At 37.7% G+C, this 18,907-nt stretch overlaps 1 protein-coding gene across 1 annotated transcript in view; it reads right to left on the minus strand.

Moving 5' to 3' along the window:
• UNC13C (unc-13 homolog C) overlaps window positions 1-18,907 on the minus strand; it is a 188,083-nt gene that overhangs the window by 122,902 nt on the left and 46,274 nt on the right. The window contains exons 5-7 of the mRNA XM_075506000.1: window positions 16,780-16,851; window positions 10,287-10,506; window positions 1,963-2,190 (exon numbers count right to left, since the gene is read on the minus strand). Of these exons, the coding sequence (XP_075362115.1) occupies window positions 1,963-2,190; window positions 10,287-10,506; window positions 16,780-16,851 (520 nt within the window). The remainder of the gene's footprint in view (window positions 1-1,962; window positions 2,191-10,286; window positions 10,507-16,779; window positions 16,852-18,907) is intronic.

Below are 18,907 nucleotides of genomic sequence, written 5' to 3' on the forward strand. Positions count from 1 at the left end.
CTCAGAAAGTCTGGATTCCCTTTCCATCTTTCTCTAAGATCCAACAATTAGCTTAGTTTTGCCTCTAAGTTTCTTCACTTGGTGTGGGAAATTCTCTCATGAAGAGAGAATCTTGCATTCTCTCTTCCGGGTATAGTCTGCAAACTGAAGGAAATGTTTATTTGCCTCTATTTGACACCTGTGAGGCCACACTCAGATGAAATGTTATTTCTGCACTTTGATGCTCCCCAGTAAAAGAGACTGACAAACTGGAGGAAGTCCAATGGAGGGTTGCCGATTTGGCTAGGGAATTGGGGCACATGACATATGAGAAAGGGCTAAGCGTGTTGGGTTTCCTTGTCCTGGAGAAGAGGAAGGCTAAGAGGAGATCAAGCTGCAGTCCTCAGCTACCTGAAGAGCACGTCACAGAGACGATGAGCTCCCAGACGAACCCCTCTAGTTGAGGATGTCCCTGCTCATTGCAGGGGGGTTGGACTAGATGACCTTTAAAGGTCCCTTCCAACCCAAACTATTCTGTGATTCTATGAAGCCGGACTCTTCTCAAAGGCACACAGTGAAATAATAAGATGTAACAGCTGCAAGCTGCAGCAAGAGAAATCCCAGCTGGATGTTACAAAACCAGTTTTATAATGTGAGTGGTTAATAACTGAAACAGCTTGTCCAGTAAGCGGGACAGGTTTCCCAGAGAGAACGTGGCAACTCCATCCTTAGAGAGTTTCAAATCTAGTCTGGACAAAGCCCTGAGCAAGCTAATCTAACTTGCTAAAATAATGCCATCTACCTGCTCAGGGTATCCTAGTCACTTGTTTCATAAAGAAAAAAGTAGTAAAGTACACTCTTGTATTTTTTTACCAGTGTGCATGTGTTTGATCTTACAGAGGATATATGGAAAAGATCTTGTAAAATACATTAGGAAAATGACCATATGTACAGGTGTGAAACATCAGGCACCAAGAACTGCCTTAAACATACCTTTTATGCAAGTTGCTGTTAAGTAGTGAGAAAAATGTGTGTGTTACTTAAGTATACGCTATTGTTTATTTTAAAAATATAGCTTTTGTTTCACTCATTTTTATCAAAATTGACTAGTAAAAGCTAAAAATAAGTTCCTAAAGTTTTTCCCCCCTAACAGGAATAATACAAGTCCTGGAGAAAGAGAAAATATTTAATTTACTTTTAATATCAGAAGAGGGCTTATTATTTTTTATGACATTAAAACGAAATGGAGGCTAATTTAGATGTGAAATCTAACCAGAGCCCTTTAATGTTTCACATCACTGCCTTTCAATTCTTTGGTCTTTTAGTTTAATCTCTATTTTTCTCTAATCCAATATTACATAAAGTCAGGTGGACCTGTGTAGTCAGCTGAGCTTTTATTTAGATTTTCTGTGCTGAGGTTTTAATTAAAAAACTGAAATATCAAAGTCAGAGGACCTGGAAATCTTTATGAGCAACCAGCCTAATGCAGTTGGAACCAATCTTGAGTATGTTCTGGGTGTGCAGGTTTCCCTGGCTCAGCATCACTGAACTGGAACACACCCTTAGTCAAGCAACAAGGAATGGATGATGAGTTTCAAACCAACGGAGACCGGAATTGCAAGCTGCAGTGTTCTTAACCTTACAGTCATTAAAACCCATAAATGCAATTGTGAACTTTAACTCTTGCAATTGGTGGCAAAAAGTTCAGCAGTAGCACAGGCGATATTGATAGGAGGTAGAGGAGACACAAGATGACCATTTACTTATCTTTCTTCCTAGAGCAGTGGAATATAAAGTAGTTTTGCCAACAGCTGTAACTTAAAACTCTTCCAGGTAGCATGCTATAAATTCAACCATTTATAGATGCACCAAGTATGCAGTTGAACACACAGTTCCAGCTCTGATTATAGTAAATCTTACTCCCAAACCAGGGGACTAGGAAAAAAAGAGCTCTTAGAGCAAACAGTTCAGAAGAAAATTTACCTGTGATGGTTATTTTTGCTGACCATTTGGATGTTCCATCCAAAACACTTTGTTTTGCTGCTTTTGTATATTGTACAAAATCTTCTTTGGAAATATTAAACATTTCCTGGATCACTTCAAACACCTCTGGTCTGTTTTTCTCTCTAATCTTCATTCTTTCCTTCATAGCACTAATAATATTCTGTGTTTTATCTTCTGCACCGTGTTTGGAACTTTTCTCAGCAGCTCCTGAAATGAGAGAAAAGATCAATACTTTCATTAAAAAGCTGCTTTCTTAGTTCTTTTTCTCCTCTGGAGTCTCCAGCCAATTTTTGGTACTGCAGTACTCAAAGGAGATGTGTGTTTCATCTGGATAATATCAAGCCTCTTATATTTATTCTTTGTGATACCTAAAATTATCAATGGCTTTAGTTTAACATGACAGGTTCATATTCAACTTCAGTCAGGTATCTGTTATACCTAGAAATGCATATTGAATCAGTACTGTTCAGTACTGATCAGTACTGTGAAAACATTCAAACATGTGAGTAACTTTTCTTACATAATTAGGCATACTGACTCTTCCAGAAAAGTGTGTAGCAGTGTTCAGTATCTGGGTCTGTCTGCTCTGCCCTTTGCCTCTGTTACTAGCTAAACTTCAATAATACACATGTGAATAACTCTTCAAATAATTTCTTAATTTTTTTTCTAAGTCAGCATGATATAACAATATTTTCATTTCTTTCTCTCTCTCCTTTTGGAGTAGGATGGTACAAGAAAGCATACTTGGTTCATTAGGACAACCCCCCCCCCCAAAATTAACAGAAAAAGTATTTAAACCAGGTAATGTTTCCACCTCATTTTTCAGAGAATTTTTAGTTTGACAGTAAGGAGATTAATCTAGACTCCTGCTATGCTTTCCCACAGTGGAAACCTAATGAACAGTAGAAAGAAATAGGCATAGCAGCTTCAGACACTTTCTTGACTGCTTCCAGATGCATCTCAATATTTGCTGATGCTGCCTGCACTCATGGAAAGTTTTTCATTCCTTCCTGGAACAGTGGTCATAAAAAAAAATGTTAATTATCACATAAATCCATTTAATGAAGCATTTGAAATCTACTGAACGTAAGCATTCACTGGATTTAAGCATTTAGATTAGTTTGGGACTACCCTAACTGTTAAACAGTTCTGTAACACTGACTTGACATCCTCACTCCGGATGAGTAGTGCACTCTATCCTTTCTTTAAACATTATGCGTGAACAAAGGAGTGCTTCACAAAGCTCGATGTTAACAGTGGAATTTGCTGATGGCTATTTAAGGCACTCTTCCATGCCCTGTCTCCCAAAGAGTAGACATGACATTATACTCAGGTTGCAGCTGAACAGATTAAAGGGAATGCTTTTCCGAGAATTCTAACACTGGAACCACCGATGGAATTTCTGCAAGGAATACTGTGTCTAGTAGACACAATGAAGGTTCTGGAAAGAGTGAGATGGGGATAGAGAATCTTATGAAATCTAATTTTGCAAATTCATCGCGCTAAGATTGATGTGAACCTGCATTACCCTGCTCTTAAGAGCTGCAGGCCAGGGATAGGATTTAAGGGACAGAATTGTAGTCTCCTTCCTCTTACGAAATAGAAAGATGCAGTTGTATTAATAGATGTAAACATCACGGCAGTAGAAAGTAGAGAGTGTCCTAACTAAAACCAATATATTTTTAAGAACTTTATTGCTTTGCTACAAAGGCTTGTGCCACGCAGATAGAAACCTAATGACAGAACGGAGCTATTGCAGAGTCAGTTCTGAGAGGCAGCAACACTTGCTCTCTTTTGCCGATATATTGGCAGTGATCCATAACTCACCCAGAGTATAACATGACAGCATGCTTTGTTTTCACAGTATTACCAAATGCCCGTGTTTAAAGAAAAGGAGGAAAAAGGAAGAAAGGGAAAAAGGAGGAAAGGAGGAAAGGGAAAAAGGGGAAAAGAAAAAGGGGGAAAAAGGGGGGAAAAGGGGGGAAAGGGGGGGAAAGGGGGGGAAAGGGGGGGAAAGGGGGGGAAAGGGGGGGAAAGGGGGGGAAAGGGGGGGAAAGGGGGGGAAAGGGGGGGAAAGGGGGGAAGGGGGGAAAAAGGGGAGGAAGGGGAGGAATGGAAGAAGGAAAAAAGAAAAAAAGAAAAAAAAAGAAAGAAAGCTGAGCAGTGGGCACTAAATTGTGATATTAAAACTCAATCGTTACACACCACACCTGTTCTTGTATGGTATTAAAATTTAGGGCCTTTTGGAAAACTCTTTTTGGGTGACCAACAGAGAAAATAATATATCACAGGTGTGGAATAGACAGGTTCCTCTCGCCGGTAAAATTGTCATTATTGATAAGTTCAGGAAGTATATGAGGATGGTAGAAGAGATCAAAGGATACTATCTGTGTGAGAATAACTTCTAGACTGTATTACCAACCTGCGGTGGTATGTCAGGTATATCGTATAAACTAAGTCTGGAAAACAAAGAAAATACTCAGGTGATTTGCTCATTTGTCTGGGACATCAAAACCACTACAGCTTTTACTGGTTAAAAAAAAAAAAAAAAAAAAAAGACGACTATAAGGAGACCATGCTGTTACAGGTCTTATTCACAGTTCTTCCCAGGAGAGCTCTGGAGAGGTTTCTCTTTAAAAATCAAAACTGATCTCAGAGGCCCTTCAAAATCCGAAGTGAAGTTCTCCTTAGAAAATGTCCTTTGTCTGCCAGAGGAAAGTGTTTCTGATCAATGTCTCTACAATACATATTGTATTGGAATAACCTAAGTGTACTTTTGGAAAAAACAAATGTCCACCTTCCAGTTGGGTATGAGGAAAGAAACATCAGACTTGTGTGGTCAGAATGGTATTACAAATGTTGGAAGAAAAATTGAAATTCCTGCAGTGCTAAATAGGCTATCTCAACTCTCGATGAGACTGACATATAAAGCAGGATGCAAGAATACTACAAATTTTATAATCAATGACACATTACCACTTGTTATAGGTATTGCTGAATTTTAGCTTATGTTGTTAAACACAGGGGGCTCATGGCACTGAGCGTGACAATCGTCATCATCATTATCACTAGCAGCAATAAGTACTTTACCCTTCCAAAAGGTTGTGAAAACATCATCCAACTAGCCATCCTCAACTCCTAGGAGGATCAAAGTATTATTGTTCCCTTTAAATTGATAGTAAAATTAAGACAAAATTATGTTGAACAACTTGATATGCAATTAGAATTCAGATATTTCAATACTGAAAAGGAACATAATTCCTTCTCTACAATACCATCAAACACCATTATGCTCTATTGCATTTTTTGTTGAGGTACTCTCAGCTTGCAATGGCTAAAGAAGAAATTATCAACACATCTATAGAGCTGGAAAGAGTCATCTTTTACCATAAGATCTCAGTGAAGTCTTACAGAACAAATATTTTATGCTTCGTTTTCTTTACTGTTTTCATTGTGTCTGAAGGTTTCTTAGCACATTGGAGGACAAAGGAGAAAGATACATATAGTAAAGTAGGAAGGCATAATGTCGTAAGATTGGAAAAGTGTGGGGTGAGGTATCAGATACCAGTGATTCCAGATTGTCAAAAGGCTGAATTATATGGCTTCTTCAAGGTGTTTTCAATGGCTACTAAATCTTGAGAAATCCTGAAAATCTCTTGCTCTGAGTACCTAAATTTTTTGAATGTGGAAGACCAAAGTTCTAGTGATTAAGGATTTTCCACACTGAAGAATTACATATTAGTAGAAAAAGAATTAAATGTTACCATAAAACCAAATACCAGTTAAAGAATTCTCTAGTGATTTCATCACAAAAGAGATGATTGCTGAGCTGCCTGGAAAGCATGACAGGTGGTTCTTGCAAGATGCAGGAAAGCAACAGTTTTCATTTTCTCTTATTTTCTGCCCATCCTTAAAAAGTATAGCTACAACATCATAACCAAATGATAAACCATGGACATAATCTGAATGGCAGTAACATATTCCTATTGAAAACCTTGCTGATTTTTGAGACAGTACAGATGGAATATGTGTTAAAACACAACTTTAAATTTTACTGAAAAATCAGCGTAGCCTTCTATTTATACTAAATTATTTATTGCAGCTATTTTTAAATCCTCTATTGCTGACAGTCTATCAACAGCTCTTTTCACACAGTATTGATCAGACTAATTAAGACAATATAGTAACTTATATTGCACAGGAAGTTAACAAGCCCCTTTTACCCTAGGGACTGATAAAAACTCAACATGATTGAAATCAATTCTGATTTAATATTGCACCTACCACTAGAAAGCGATATCTTGTTGAAAATGAGAGGTCTAATGAATGTACTACTGATTTTTTTCAAACCTAATTTAGAACAAGCTTAGATATTGACCTTAAAGAGCTTGAGATGTTAATTCATTTCTACAGTCTACTTTAGCAATCATTACTTATATAAAAAAAAAGAAAAATCACAGAAGCTTGGGGACCATATGTCCTAGTGATTATGAGATGGCCAAAAGGATGACTGTGATAAAAATATCCACAGTGAACCCCATTCACTTAATTTTATGATACTTTTAGCATCAACTTTCTAAGAAACAGAGATTTAACCAACTGCACTGGTCAATTCATTTTTTCAATGGAATATTAAATATTTTTAACATAATTGAAACAAAGTACATGAACCTCATTTTCAAAGTAGTATAATATTCAAGCTCACTGAACAATTAAAGTGTTGCAAAAAGTATGACAGGAGGCTCAAAAACATTTGTGTACTAATGGGAAGATAGGGATCCCTTAGGTGTGTTAAATTTTTTTTTTTATCTGCAGTTTGCCTTCTAGAGGTTTACTCTTTCAAGACTCAGTTGTTCAAAGTTTTCAAACTGTTTACACCACAGATGACTGCCAATCCTATTTATTTTTTGCAGGCTCTCTCTCAATCTTATCATTTATAGATTTGTAAAAGTTCTTCAAAGGCAATATGGTGCTCTGAACCATTTGTTACCTTTTTTTGGGCTGGTGATATGGGCCAGAGAACCTCTGGGCTGGGTTTTTCTTCAGAGAAATGAAAATGATGATAAAAAGGATACTTTTACTTTGTAAGTCTTCTGTAGCTTTTCAGTTTTAGCCAAGATTCAATTATTACGCAGGTGGATACATCGCTCATGCCACCTGCATGGTTGCAGCACCCTGAAAAGCAGCTCAGCTCTTGGAAAGTTAGCAGCAACTTATTTCCTTAACAGTGGGAAGGGTGGAAAAGGAAGCAGCATGGTCAGCATGTAAATATCACGTGAAGGTGTTTCACCACACAGGGCAAGTATTACTAACTTTGAGTGGTAATAACAGCTCAGCCCCTCCGTGGAGGCATGGCAACATGAACAGTTGGAATCAGTTCCTGTACTCTTGCTCAGAAGGAGGTGAGCTGCGACCAAATTGGAGGTCATGCAAACAGCAATACAAAGGTATTACACTCGGGCCTAGCTGACTTGAATGTTGTTTTCCAGTGTATACAGGGACAAGAGACTTCATCACTTTTAAGAAGCCTCAGGAAGAACAATTTCTCTAACCATTCTGTATTATGAGAAATCATGGACTAGATGAGTATTGCAAGAAACTCATAACCCTGATATTGTCAGGGACATGATCTTGGATCTTGCGTTTCCCACAATGCTTTTATAACTGAGCAGAAATAGCTTTAGTAACAATTCCTGTTTGAACTGTGACTCTCTCAAATAGCAGAAAGAGATTAAAATGCTATACTTCATATATGCTATTTTCCACAGGCATCTCAGGAAGTTTTCATTTTTCACTCTGCAAACTTCTGCAGGAATGAGAACACAAAGACTTATGCTGTTTTCTCTGATAAAAATGAATCCAAATGCTAAAGGTCAGATCTAAATATTCTTGAAATCAGGAGTGTTTGGATGTGAGGTATCTCTTTACAATGCACCATTGATCTGTGTTGTGCTGTACTTAGTAGAGTGCACTACAGGACAGATGATCCATGTGACAGAAATGAATGCCCTTGCCATATTAAACTTCCAATACAAAAAACTCCCAGCTCCCTCTGATGTAAATCAAAAAGGGACTGAATGGCATGCAGTAACTAGGTTGGGAAGCCTGGTGGAATAGAGGAGGATTTTCACAGATGTTTGGTGAGTCAAGAAGAACCCAACAGCAACAGAAAGGTGCCCCCAAACAGAAAGGCATGGTTACGATGCTCATAACCATTGATCTTTGCCATACTTCATTACATTACTGTTAAATCACGATGTCTTGTACGTGTCTCACCCATGGACTGAATCAATCTTGATTTTCTTAAATTAAAAATACTTCTGAAACAATGCATTAGAACATGATATACTATTCTGTTAAACCCTCAGAAAGAAAACGTCCCCTTCTGATGGAGAAAGTTTCAGCTATACTTTATTTCTAGACCATTACACATGTAATTGTGATAGGGCAATTCCCACAACACTGTATAGAACACTTGGTAATTATCTCTTTGCCACAGAATACAATCAGCATTTTCAGGGAGCAGCAGATAAGAGCCCTAGCAAAGTAGCTCCAAATCCAGCAATAGCCCAATTCCTTGAAGAATGTGCAGAGAGTAAGCTTCAATTAGATCCACCATGATCCATACAGATTTGTTTTGAGGCCCTCCTATAAGATGAATCCCACATTCCATTTTGAGAATATCAGAATCAATTCAGTGTGCCTCCTCCATGTTTTCTTCCTCCTGTGCAGAAATAGTGCTAAACAAGATGTGCATAAGGGGAGAGATTAAATTTAGGAAAGCTATTTCTACTTCCTCCATCAACTTAATGAGCAGTTAGTTGGCAAGTGACTTGCACATATCCTGTTGCCAGCAGAAGTACAAGCTCATCATTCTTTGAACTCATTGTCATGCCTCTAAGAGCAGGTAATATAAGCCAAGTGATTTCCAGCAGAACTAGGGTGTCAAATGACTACCTAAAACAGAGAGATCAATGGGATGATGTGCAATTAATTATTTTAGCTAGATGCATCTAGTATCTAGAATGAAATGGGACAATTAGTCAATAAGAGTGAACAGGAACTGACATTATGAAAGCACACCTTCTTTTCTTACTGTCCAGGTAATGGAAGTTATTCGCACTTATTGAAGAAGCTACTCATGAGTACCATTGTTATTTTATACGCTTTTGAAAACTCACTACCAACAATCATATTAATGCTACACAGTATAATTTTATAATATTTGATTTTCAAAGCAAATATTCTTTTCTCACTTGTGAAACTATGTTAAAAGCTTAGCTGTCAAACATAGCCCAGTTTCAACCATAGTGTAGAATCATAATTAAACAGAGTTAAGCAGTTTGATTTAGAAATTTGTTATTATTTATGCTCCATGGGGTCAGCTGCTCTGGGAAATTGTGATTAGTTCCTGAACAATATGAATCTTGAGAATCCATCCCTTGTGACAGCTCCTCACATAGAGAACACAAGGGGAAGAAAGACCACCTGACTGGAATATCTATGTACTTTTCCTACATGTAAACCCTAGGAACATTCCTAGGTAAACCCTCAGGAACATATCAACAGTGAACAACGGCGAATAACTCCAGAGTTGTAAAAGCCCCTTCCATTCCAAAATCAAAATATAAGAAAGTTTGCAGGTCTTGAATTTTTTATTGTTTAGAATCCTGTGTAGTAATTGTGTTGTAATTTAAGTATGGTTTAAATGCACCTCAGATATTTTTGGAGGAGAATACATAGTGGTTGGAATCAATCTGGCCAATGAAAAAGCAAGGAAAAAGGTTGCTTCACCTTAAGTCTAGTCCCAAAGGACTTCCTGACTGGTATTTTTTTCCCCTTACACGTACATGGTTTGATATTTTGAAGGGACAAGTTCCTATCTACTGTTTCATATTCTTGTCTATTCTATAGCATATTAATATGACTACAATAAGTATTAGGAATATGTTTATCTTTGCTTTGACATTTCTTGTGTTCCGAGTTAAATAAAACAGAGGGTTTACATGATGTAACAAATTGCTCTGGGTGTTGCCATAGGCAGTGGAAAGTAAATAATACACTGATTCTACCAAACATTATTTTGTAACTGACCAGCAACATTCAGCAAGTTCCAAGGACAAAAGCCAAATTAACAGTAGGTATTTCATAAAGTTTCTGGCTAGCTCCTCAGCCAATGAACATCAACATGCCTTCACTGATTTCTGGTGATCTGGCCCTTCATTTCAGGAAATATCTGAGTGTACATACAAAATCAAAAGGTGTGAAGTACTGCAAAGCTTTAGCTGTCAGGAAATACTCACTCTGCAAACAGTCAGCATTTAGGAGGTCTTGGCACTTCTCATGGCATTTGACACCACATTCGGTGCATCTCATGCCTTGTCTGGCTATGCCCCAAAGTAGACCTTCACATTCATAACAGTATGTGGGAGTTGTAGCTGTCCAAACTTCAAAGTTATGAGGAGTAGTTGATGATATTGGATAGATCAAAGCCTGCAATGTCTTCTTGAAGACATGTATTTTCTGTTGGGTAAGAAAAAAAAATAATCAAGACTTTGTTTGCAGTATTATTTAATACAAGTGAACTGGAGCTAAGGAGTATGTCATTACACTTATAGTGTTACAAAATATCAGAATATACATAGAAGTATGAACTAACTTGCAAAATACTGATTTACTCATTTTGCCTTGCACTTTGAAGACACAGGAACCCTGGATGACCATTTTGACTGATTACAGAAACAGGAGAGTTAAGCTGGAATCAGGTCAGTCAATTAACAGAGAGTCCTATATATTTTTTATAATTTGAGGCAGAAATTTAAAAAATCATTAGCGTTACATTCACTGATGCATTTTAAGTAACTACCTAACACATTGCTTCTGCATATTTAAATACTTCCTACAGGAACTTAGACACACTGCACAAAATGTACTTTGATTATATACAGTGCTATCTCCTTTAATACTTAGTGTCTATACAATCTCCTCGTCAAATAAAAGTGGGCCAATTTTATGGTTCCATTTTGTCTGTATTCCTTATAATAGCATACTCACTACTTTACTTCCTTTTTAAGCACCAAGATGCTTTTTACCTATAAACAAGAATGATCCATTCTCTCAAAAATGCACACCCATTTCTTGGACTGTTTTGGCTTAGGACTGTCGCGGTTTAACCCCAGCCGGCAGCTAAGCACCACGCAGCCGCTCGCTCACTCCCCCCTGGTGCGATGGGGGACAGAATCGGAAGAGCAAAAGCAAGAAAACTCGAGGGTTGAGATAAAAACAGTTTAATAGGTAAAGCAAAAGCCACGCACGCAAGCAAAGCAAAGCAAGGAATTCCTTCACTACTTCCCATGGGCAGGCAGGTGTTCAGCCATCCCCAGGAAAGCAGGGCTCCATCACGCGTAACGGTTACTTGGGAAGACAAACGCCATCGCTCCGAACGTCCCCCCTTCCTTCTTCTTCCCCAGCTTTATATACTGAGCATGACGTCATGTGGTATGGAATAGCCCTTTGGTCAGTTTGGATCAACTGTCCTGGCTGTGTCCCCTCCCAGCTTCTTCTGCACCTGGCAGAGCACGGGAAGCTGAAAAGTCCTTGACTAGAGCAGCAACAACTAAAACATCTCTGTATTATCAACACTGTCTTCAGCACAAATCCAAAACATAGCCCCATACCAGCCACTATAAAAAAAATTAAGTCTATCTCAGCTGAAACCAGGACAGGACCCATGACCAGTTCTAGCAGGAGAACAATGATCAGCTATTCACTGATTAGTACTGCAAACAACCTGAATCTCAGCTCCTTAGTGCTTAATAAGGTGAAAACAAAGTAGTCCCTGAAGTTTTGCATATAAAACATGGGCTTATATGGCCACAATGGTCCAGTTTGTTTATTCAAGCTTTCTTGTCAGGCACCCAGATCTTCTAATTCCAGTTGATTTATTTGGAATAAGAAAAAATCAGTAGCCTGTAGGCAGCACTCTGCACCACACAAAAATATGACCTTGGTTTGTTTATTTATTTATTTATTTATTTTAACTAAAGGCACACATGGCTGCCATGAATGTATTACAAGTTCTAGACCTGTTGCCTTATAAATGAATAAATTCTTTAATTTAGAAAGAAGAAACCATATTAAAAGAGGTAGCACAGTGGGAAGTGGGATATTTCTGAAAATCTGTCTGTCCTGCCATCTCTTCATCTTGTGTGTATATAATGCAAGGCAGCTGTAACGCTGGCTATGTAGCTGTAGCAAACTGGGCAACAACATTTTGGAATTTGCGTGGTTTGTCTGTATGAGCTTTAACATCACTGCCACAGTTCTGATAGTATAGAAAGTAAGCCCAACTTATTCAGTTAATAATTTGTTAAAATTCCCATAATTTTAATGTTCAGCTGTGTAAGTATATGCCAAATGCAAGATATTACCCTCTCTAACAGCATGGTGACATGCTCTTGGTTTTATGTATCTACATCTCTGCTCAAACATGAGATATTCTGCTAATAATAAATTGTCTGATAAAAATATTTTTTGTGTGCATATCTGCATAACGTTGCACAGAGCCATCAGTTAAAGGACTTTTGCTAGCATGGGAAAACCATTACCATGTAGCCATAAATCTACTGATTCATACTACTCAAGCACTACAAATAACAAAACCAAATGTTAAGTAGCTTAGGCTGCAACAGCTCTTATTGAAGTTCATAGTTACATGCTAAAAACAACATCTATCCTGGGAAGCCTGGCCAAACAAATGTGGTCAGATATTTCATAGACATTTGATCCTAGCACCTCTGAGAACACTGTAGAAATGAACCAAGAAAAGAAGCTGATATAGCAGGAATGACTAAAACAAATATTGAATTGCTCTCTGGGGTGCTTTCTTAGCCTATCCTAGACAATTAGCCATCTAGTAACTCCCCCGAAAGCAAGCAAAGGTTTGCACTGGTTTGATTTGGCAGACCTGAAGAGGGACTGGGCTAGTCATGCCTAACTTGGCAAATTTCATCTTTGTGCATTTCTCCACCCTCTGCCTCCCATGTCACAGCTTATCAGCTACAGGGATCAGAAAGAAAACTTCAAAAACAACCTAGAGTGAATTTATGCAGCTCATTGAGGAATCATGTTTCTCAGAAACCATCACGTCTTTGAAGATTCCTTTGCAGATTACACTCTCGCACTCCGGAACTCTAGTAGGATCAGTACAAATCCTGCCCTTTCACCCTGTTCAGCTTCACTGTTTTTTCACAGTATAAATAATTTTAGAATTTTGCCAGTAACTTTTATCTATTTCTGAAATGGCAGTAAGTAATGAAGTGGCACAGCTCAACAGGCCTTGAAATAAACTTCTGAAGGTAAATGGAAGTTTTCAGCTGAAAGACACAATTTGTAGATTGGTTTTGCTGCTGAACATGATCTTTCCCCTGTTGTTAATAAAGCAAACTACAATTGTAAAGGAGAATTTTATTTATCTTACTGTCTAGAGGCTTTCATTCCTAATACTCTTCTCTGTTTAAATGTATCTATCGTATGCATTCACTGAGCTCTGGGCATGGCAACATTTAGCACTGTTAATATATAGGAGGATTATTTAGTTATCTGCTTATCCCCTAAGCGAAGTTCATTTCTGTCATATACTACTTGAGATACTTTTGCAATGTCATCGATGTATTACTTTCACAAACTTGCAGCTCTGTCTCTTTGTTCAGCAAAGCCATTACATGAATGCCCAACTGAAAGCATACGTTTAAGCGTTGCTAAAGTTAATACTTTGACACTGCTTAAAGTGTCTTTGGATCAGTGCCTGGGAACATACAAACTCACTGTGTCATGAATGTGTTATACCAGAAGGACAGCAATGTCGGGTGGAAAAGCTCAAAGCATTTAACCTCAGGTTTCAATTTTTGGAGTAAGTGGCGTTTGATTTTTAATAAAAGGCATTAGTTCAAAGAATTTCCATACTGAATCTAATCAGCCAAATACCCTGCTTCCATGAGAGTCGCTATTCCCTCCAGAAAAAGTTGAGAGAGAGTAAAGACCAGAAAAGCCTTAATCAGAGGAGTAACTTGCCCAAAGGGGATTTTCTTCCTTAACTCTCATCAGTGACTGCACTTCTTCATCTGGTTTTGTGGAGAGTATCTGGAGAGTTCTTTTATGCCCGAAAATGTCTGTTCTTTTTGTTTTCAAATCTTGGTCTACTCAGTTTTGATGATGCCTTAGGGCATTAAGTTCTGCTGGCTACTTACAGACCAAGTAGAAAAGTATTACCTTTCACTTGTTTTAAATTTCTTGCAAGTGGTTTTACTGGCTGTACCATTACATTTATCCTGGAAAGAGTACCCACTTCCCTTTAGTATGTTTAGTGAGGGCTGGCATAAAACAGGCTTCTCTTATTCACCTCTTCTCTGAATTAGATTTTTACATTTTCTCATCAAATGAGCTTTTATGTATCTAAATTATATTTGTTGTCTGCCTTTGGACTTATGTTTTTAATTAAAGATTTCTTAAGAAATATCTACTTCTGGTACACAATTTTTCACATGGCCTGGTTCAAACGGAGGCCACTAGTATAATGGCATAAAAATACATTCAACTTATTTTTCCCCTTCCATTTATCCCGAACCACAGTTCATTGGTTTCTCCTGATTGACAGCAAGCATTGGAGAAATGTTTGCATTGAGCTGTCCACTGGGATTTGCTGCCTTCTTTTTTCCTCCTGAACAGTACCGCCTAAGTCAGAATCTATAAGTGCAGTCTAAATTATTCTTTCTTGTCCTGCATTTTTGGCAATTAATATTATCTCCAAAACTTGCACCTTTAGCCCTCCAAAGTCACAGCCTGGTAGTTTTCGCACGAGGGGATGCATGTGAACACATAGTTTTTACTGTCATAAAAGGTAGTAATACTTACAAATGGTTTTATTTGTTTGTTTAGTAGACATCTTTTAGTAAAGCATATGGAGTATCTTAGGGTCTTTTACTGAACTTGGATAATTTTGTACCAGCTATAACATAGATGGAAAAAGGTTTTATTTTGCACTAATTGCATGGCATAAGTTTGTTCTCTATAATTTTCCCTCAGCCTTTAACTTCTTTTTAAGAATCCATAGCTCTCCTTCATTCTATCAACCTTTGTTGCTATTTTGAGATAGCAGAACAAAATAACTACTGCTCCTACTGAAAGATCATTTCAAACACCAGCTGTTTCCTACCTCATCAACCCATCCCTGAGCACTACCAAATTGTTCCTTTATGATTACCATATAAGCATAGAAAGTTCACAATAAATCAGAGAAGAGTGATGGATGTGTGTATACTTGTGCTATGGGTTTCAGTTCCCAGAATGTCTGTCAACATATTCTGCTCTTCCATTCTTCTACTACGGAGCTTAACAACAGGGTAAGAAAAATTCAACACTTCATTTTTTTCAATGTAGGATATATTCTAGAAGGCTACGTTTGCACTAGCAATTTAAGGAACACAAAAGGGGCCTTTATTCCTTCAAATTAGTCCTGTTGCTTAGTTCAGCCACGTAAATCTGCTTGCATCATGCTTTAAGTATTCCTGAAGAAAATGGCACCTGTTGTGTTTTTGTTTAAAATAAATTTCTTTTGCAAAATGTAAGTGAAGTCAATAATGGAAAACCACAACACACAGGTTTTACTAACTATGTGAATATGATTTTTCAGAAGATTTTCCTGGTCACTTATTGTATGAATTAAATATTTCTTCATCTAGAATCACATGTGTTTCTATGTACAGGAGTTACGTTTACAAAATCAAATAATGTCCTAGTCACCTATAAGCACTGAGAAAAAAAAAATAATCACACAGAAACCTTCTTGCAGAGTCCTGTCATTCTAATTGTACTCATGGTGTGAGGAAGTGAGACAGATGCTGAAAGACTGCAGGTAAAGCATGGTGCAGCTGGACAATTTAAAATAAAAGGTTTCCTCAAGTAACTATTTTGTAAAACAAAGGTTTCTTGCTGTCCTGGTTTTGGCTGAGATAGAGTTACTTCTCTTTCTACTAGCTGGTATAGTGCTGTGTTTTGGATTTAGTGTGAGAATAATGTTGATAACACACTGATGTGTTAGTTGTTGCTAAGCAGTGCTTACACTAGGCAAGGACTTTTCAGCTTCCCATGCTCTGCCAGGTGCACAAGAAACTGGGAGGGGGCACAGCCAAACTGGCCAAAGGGCTATTCCATACCATAGGATGTCATGTTCAGTACATAAACTGGGGGGAGCTGGCTGGGGGGACAGCGATCGCTGCTCGGGGATGGGCTGGGCATCGGTCGGCGGGTGGTGAGGGGTTGCATCACTTCTTTTTTTTCCTTGGGTTTTGTTCCTTCCTCTCTCTCTCACTGTTTTCCTTTTCATTACAATTTATTATTATTTTCATTGTTGTTTTATTTTATTACAATTATTAAACTGTTCTTATCTCAACCCACGAGTTTTCTCACTTTTGCTCTTCAGATTCTCTCCCCCATCCCACTGGGGGAAGAGGTGGCGAGCGGCTGCGTGGGGCTTGGTTGTCAACTGAGGCTAAACTGCCACACTGGCTTAGTCTCTTCTGACTGTCATGGATGGGAGTCAGCAGAAGCAAACCTGGTCTTGTCACTGTGGACCAGGCAGCAAATTCTGCTCAAGATCCCTGAAAGTTCCTACACAATAAACAGAATGCTTATACACTCAGTTTTATCCAGTTTGGAGTGTCTAAGGCTGAAATAATTTCTGAAGAGCTTTGAACAAAGATTTCTCTATTATTTAAACCTGCTATTGAGGACACTTACCATTTCATCATTGTTTATGGAGGTCCGGATGAGCATGGCCATGGAAATACCAGATTTTCGAGCTGCAAGTGTCTGTTTAAAGAAAACGCGAAACTGTTAAAAATTATACTAGTAACTCCAATTGTTGAATCTAATGGAAAGCAAGTAGTACTTCATTATGCTATTGGATTTAAGCAAAATGGTAGGAGTTACAAAAACTTTTAGTTAATGTTTGCAGCACACAACTTTTAAGGTTTCAGTACATAACGCAAGCACACTTTCCATCATCATTACTGTTTCTTTCAGCAGTGCCTAGCTGAGCTGCCATTTCTAATATAAAACCTGTTATTCAGAGGTTTATGACTCAGTTTTTTTAAACCACAGGCTGTCACTGTTTTTCTGCTTTGCCAACCAAATTAATGTGGTACAAGGATAGGCATCCTGCCCTAATTTGGAAGCTGTCTGTGCCTGCAGCAGCATGGGAGATCATTTTGTAATAGTCTTACGGTTCAAGTTGTCAGTCTGGATAATTTTTTTGTAACACACTGAGCATTTTTAAACTGCGTGTATGTATATAAAATGCTACTTGTCTTAAATAAAAAGTCTTTAGCAAACATAAAAGTAATTTTTTCCTTAAAGACGATATTCATTCAATGCTATGAATAGCTATATGGAGAAATGCTCTGGTGCTTGGAGGGAGAAAAAAGGCTGGAACTCTGTCTCAATCTGTCCTCCTTTGCCCACATGATGTTAAGCGTATATGGACACCTCCCAGTTGTGAAGACTACGTCCTTGGTTGTAGAGACAATCTCATTTGCTCTAGTATAGTACATAAAAAGGCAATCAAAATAAAGTATTTTTAATATACAATAAACAAGGAAATTTTATCTTCCTTACTGCAATATCCCTGTAATTTAAATGGGTCCTTGAGAATTAATTAGAGAGTATAATGATCAGAAGGAAAAAGACCCTGGGGAAATGAGTTCTGTGTGTTTTCCAAATAATATTTCAACTCTGAATATCACTTCTGCTATCAGTAGTCCTTTTGGCCTGGCAGAAACAAAAAAGATTTATTCCACTTTACAAAATATTAACCATAACACTGCTATATTACTGTATTTTACCAGCAAAATTGGGCTTAGACATCCATCCCCCTATTCTAAATCATTCCAAGTGTGCCTGTATGCTTGTGCTTTATCTCTGTTCTTCCGTAATCCAGCATCTGCTGTGTCATACATTGCTGCCCTCACAGTCTAGCAGTGTGAGAATGATCAATTATACCACCCACTAACCATAAGTCTGTTGTGAGGATACAGATTTTCACCTTACTGTGAACTGGGTCTTCTGTAGTCCACCATTACAGAGCTATTACAGCAAAAGTTTCAATGATATTTTGCATATGACATTCTTATTTTTGTGAAATACATATTAGGTCAGAAGCAATTTAGGCTTATATCAGCAGAGGAACTGCATCATTAATCTTTGGATGGAGAGACAATTCCTATTTCTTCCCATTTTAAACACTGACATAATTTAAATGGATTTTTTTTATGTAGAGATATTAAGACTGTTAATTTTCATTTTAAAAGTTTACTTTCCCCTGAGAACACACTCATTCAATTTCCAATAAGTTTCCCTTGATAATAATTAAACTTGCAGATAGACACAAAATTATTACTCTTGTGAAACCAATTATAGGGTAAGAAGTCATCCTTGGCACAGAAATATTTGATTTTATTCATCACTGTCCTATTACAGTTACTGTGGGATGCAAAGAACCCCTTTTTTTTTTCTTTTGAATTCTCAGCAGTTTACCAAGACTATGCCATTAATTTGCTATCAGTTTTCCCACTCTGTTATTAATAAGTAAATAATTCTGTTTGCTTCTCTGTGACTGTCTTTTCCTTCTATTTGCTTCTCTGTGATCATCTTTTCCTTCTATTTCTGTGGATATGGGAAATTCCATTGGTGTGTGCCAGTGAGACTGACAAAGTGACAGGAAAGATTAAACAGAGCCCAGGCTTTGCTTTGTCAAACTTTTTGTGACAAAACGTAGTGCTACAGGACCCATACATCAAAGTGAGAAATGGCAAGCAAAAATGTGTTGGGAACATTAAGAAGAAAAGAAACAATTTTCATAATCAGTAGA

This window comes from Mycteria americana, chromosome 6, assembly GCF_035582795.1.
Source record: "Mycteria americana isolate JAX WOST 10 ecotype Jacksonville Zoo and Gardens chromosome 6, USCA_MyAme_1.0, whole genome shotgun sequence".
NCBI classification, from domain to species: Eukaryota; Metazoa; Chordata; class Aves; order Ciconiiformes; family Ciconiidae; genus Mycteria; species Mycteria americana.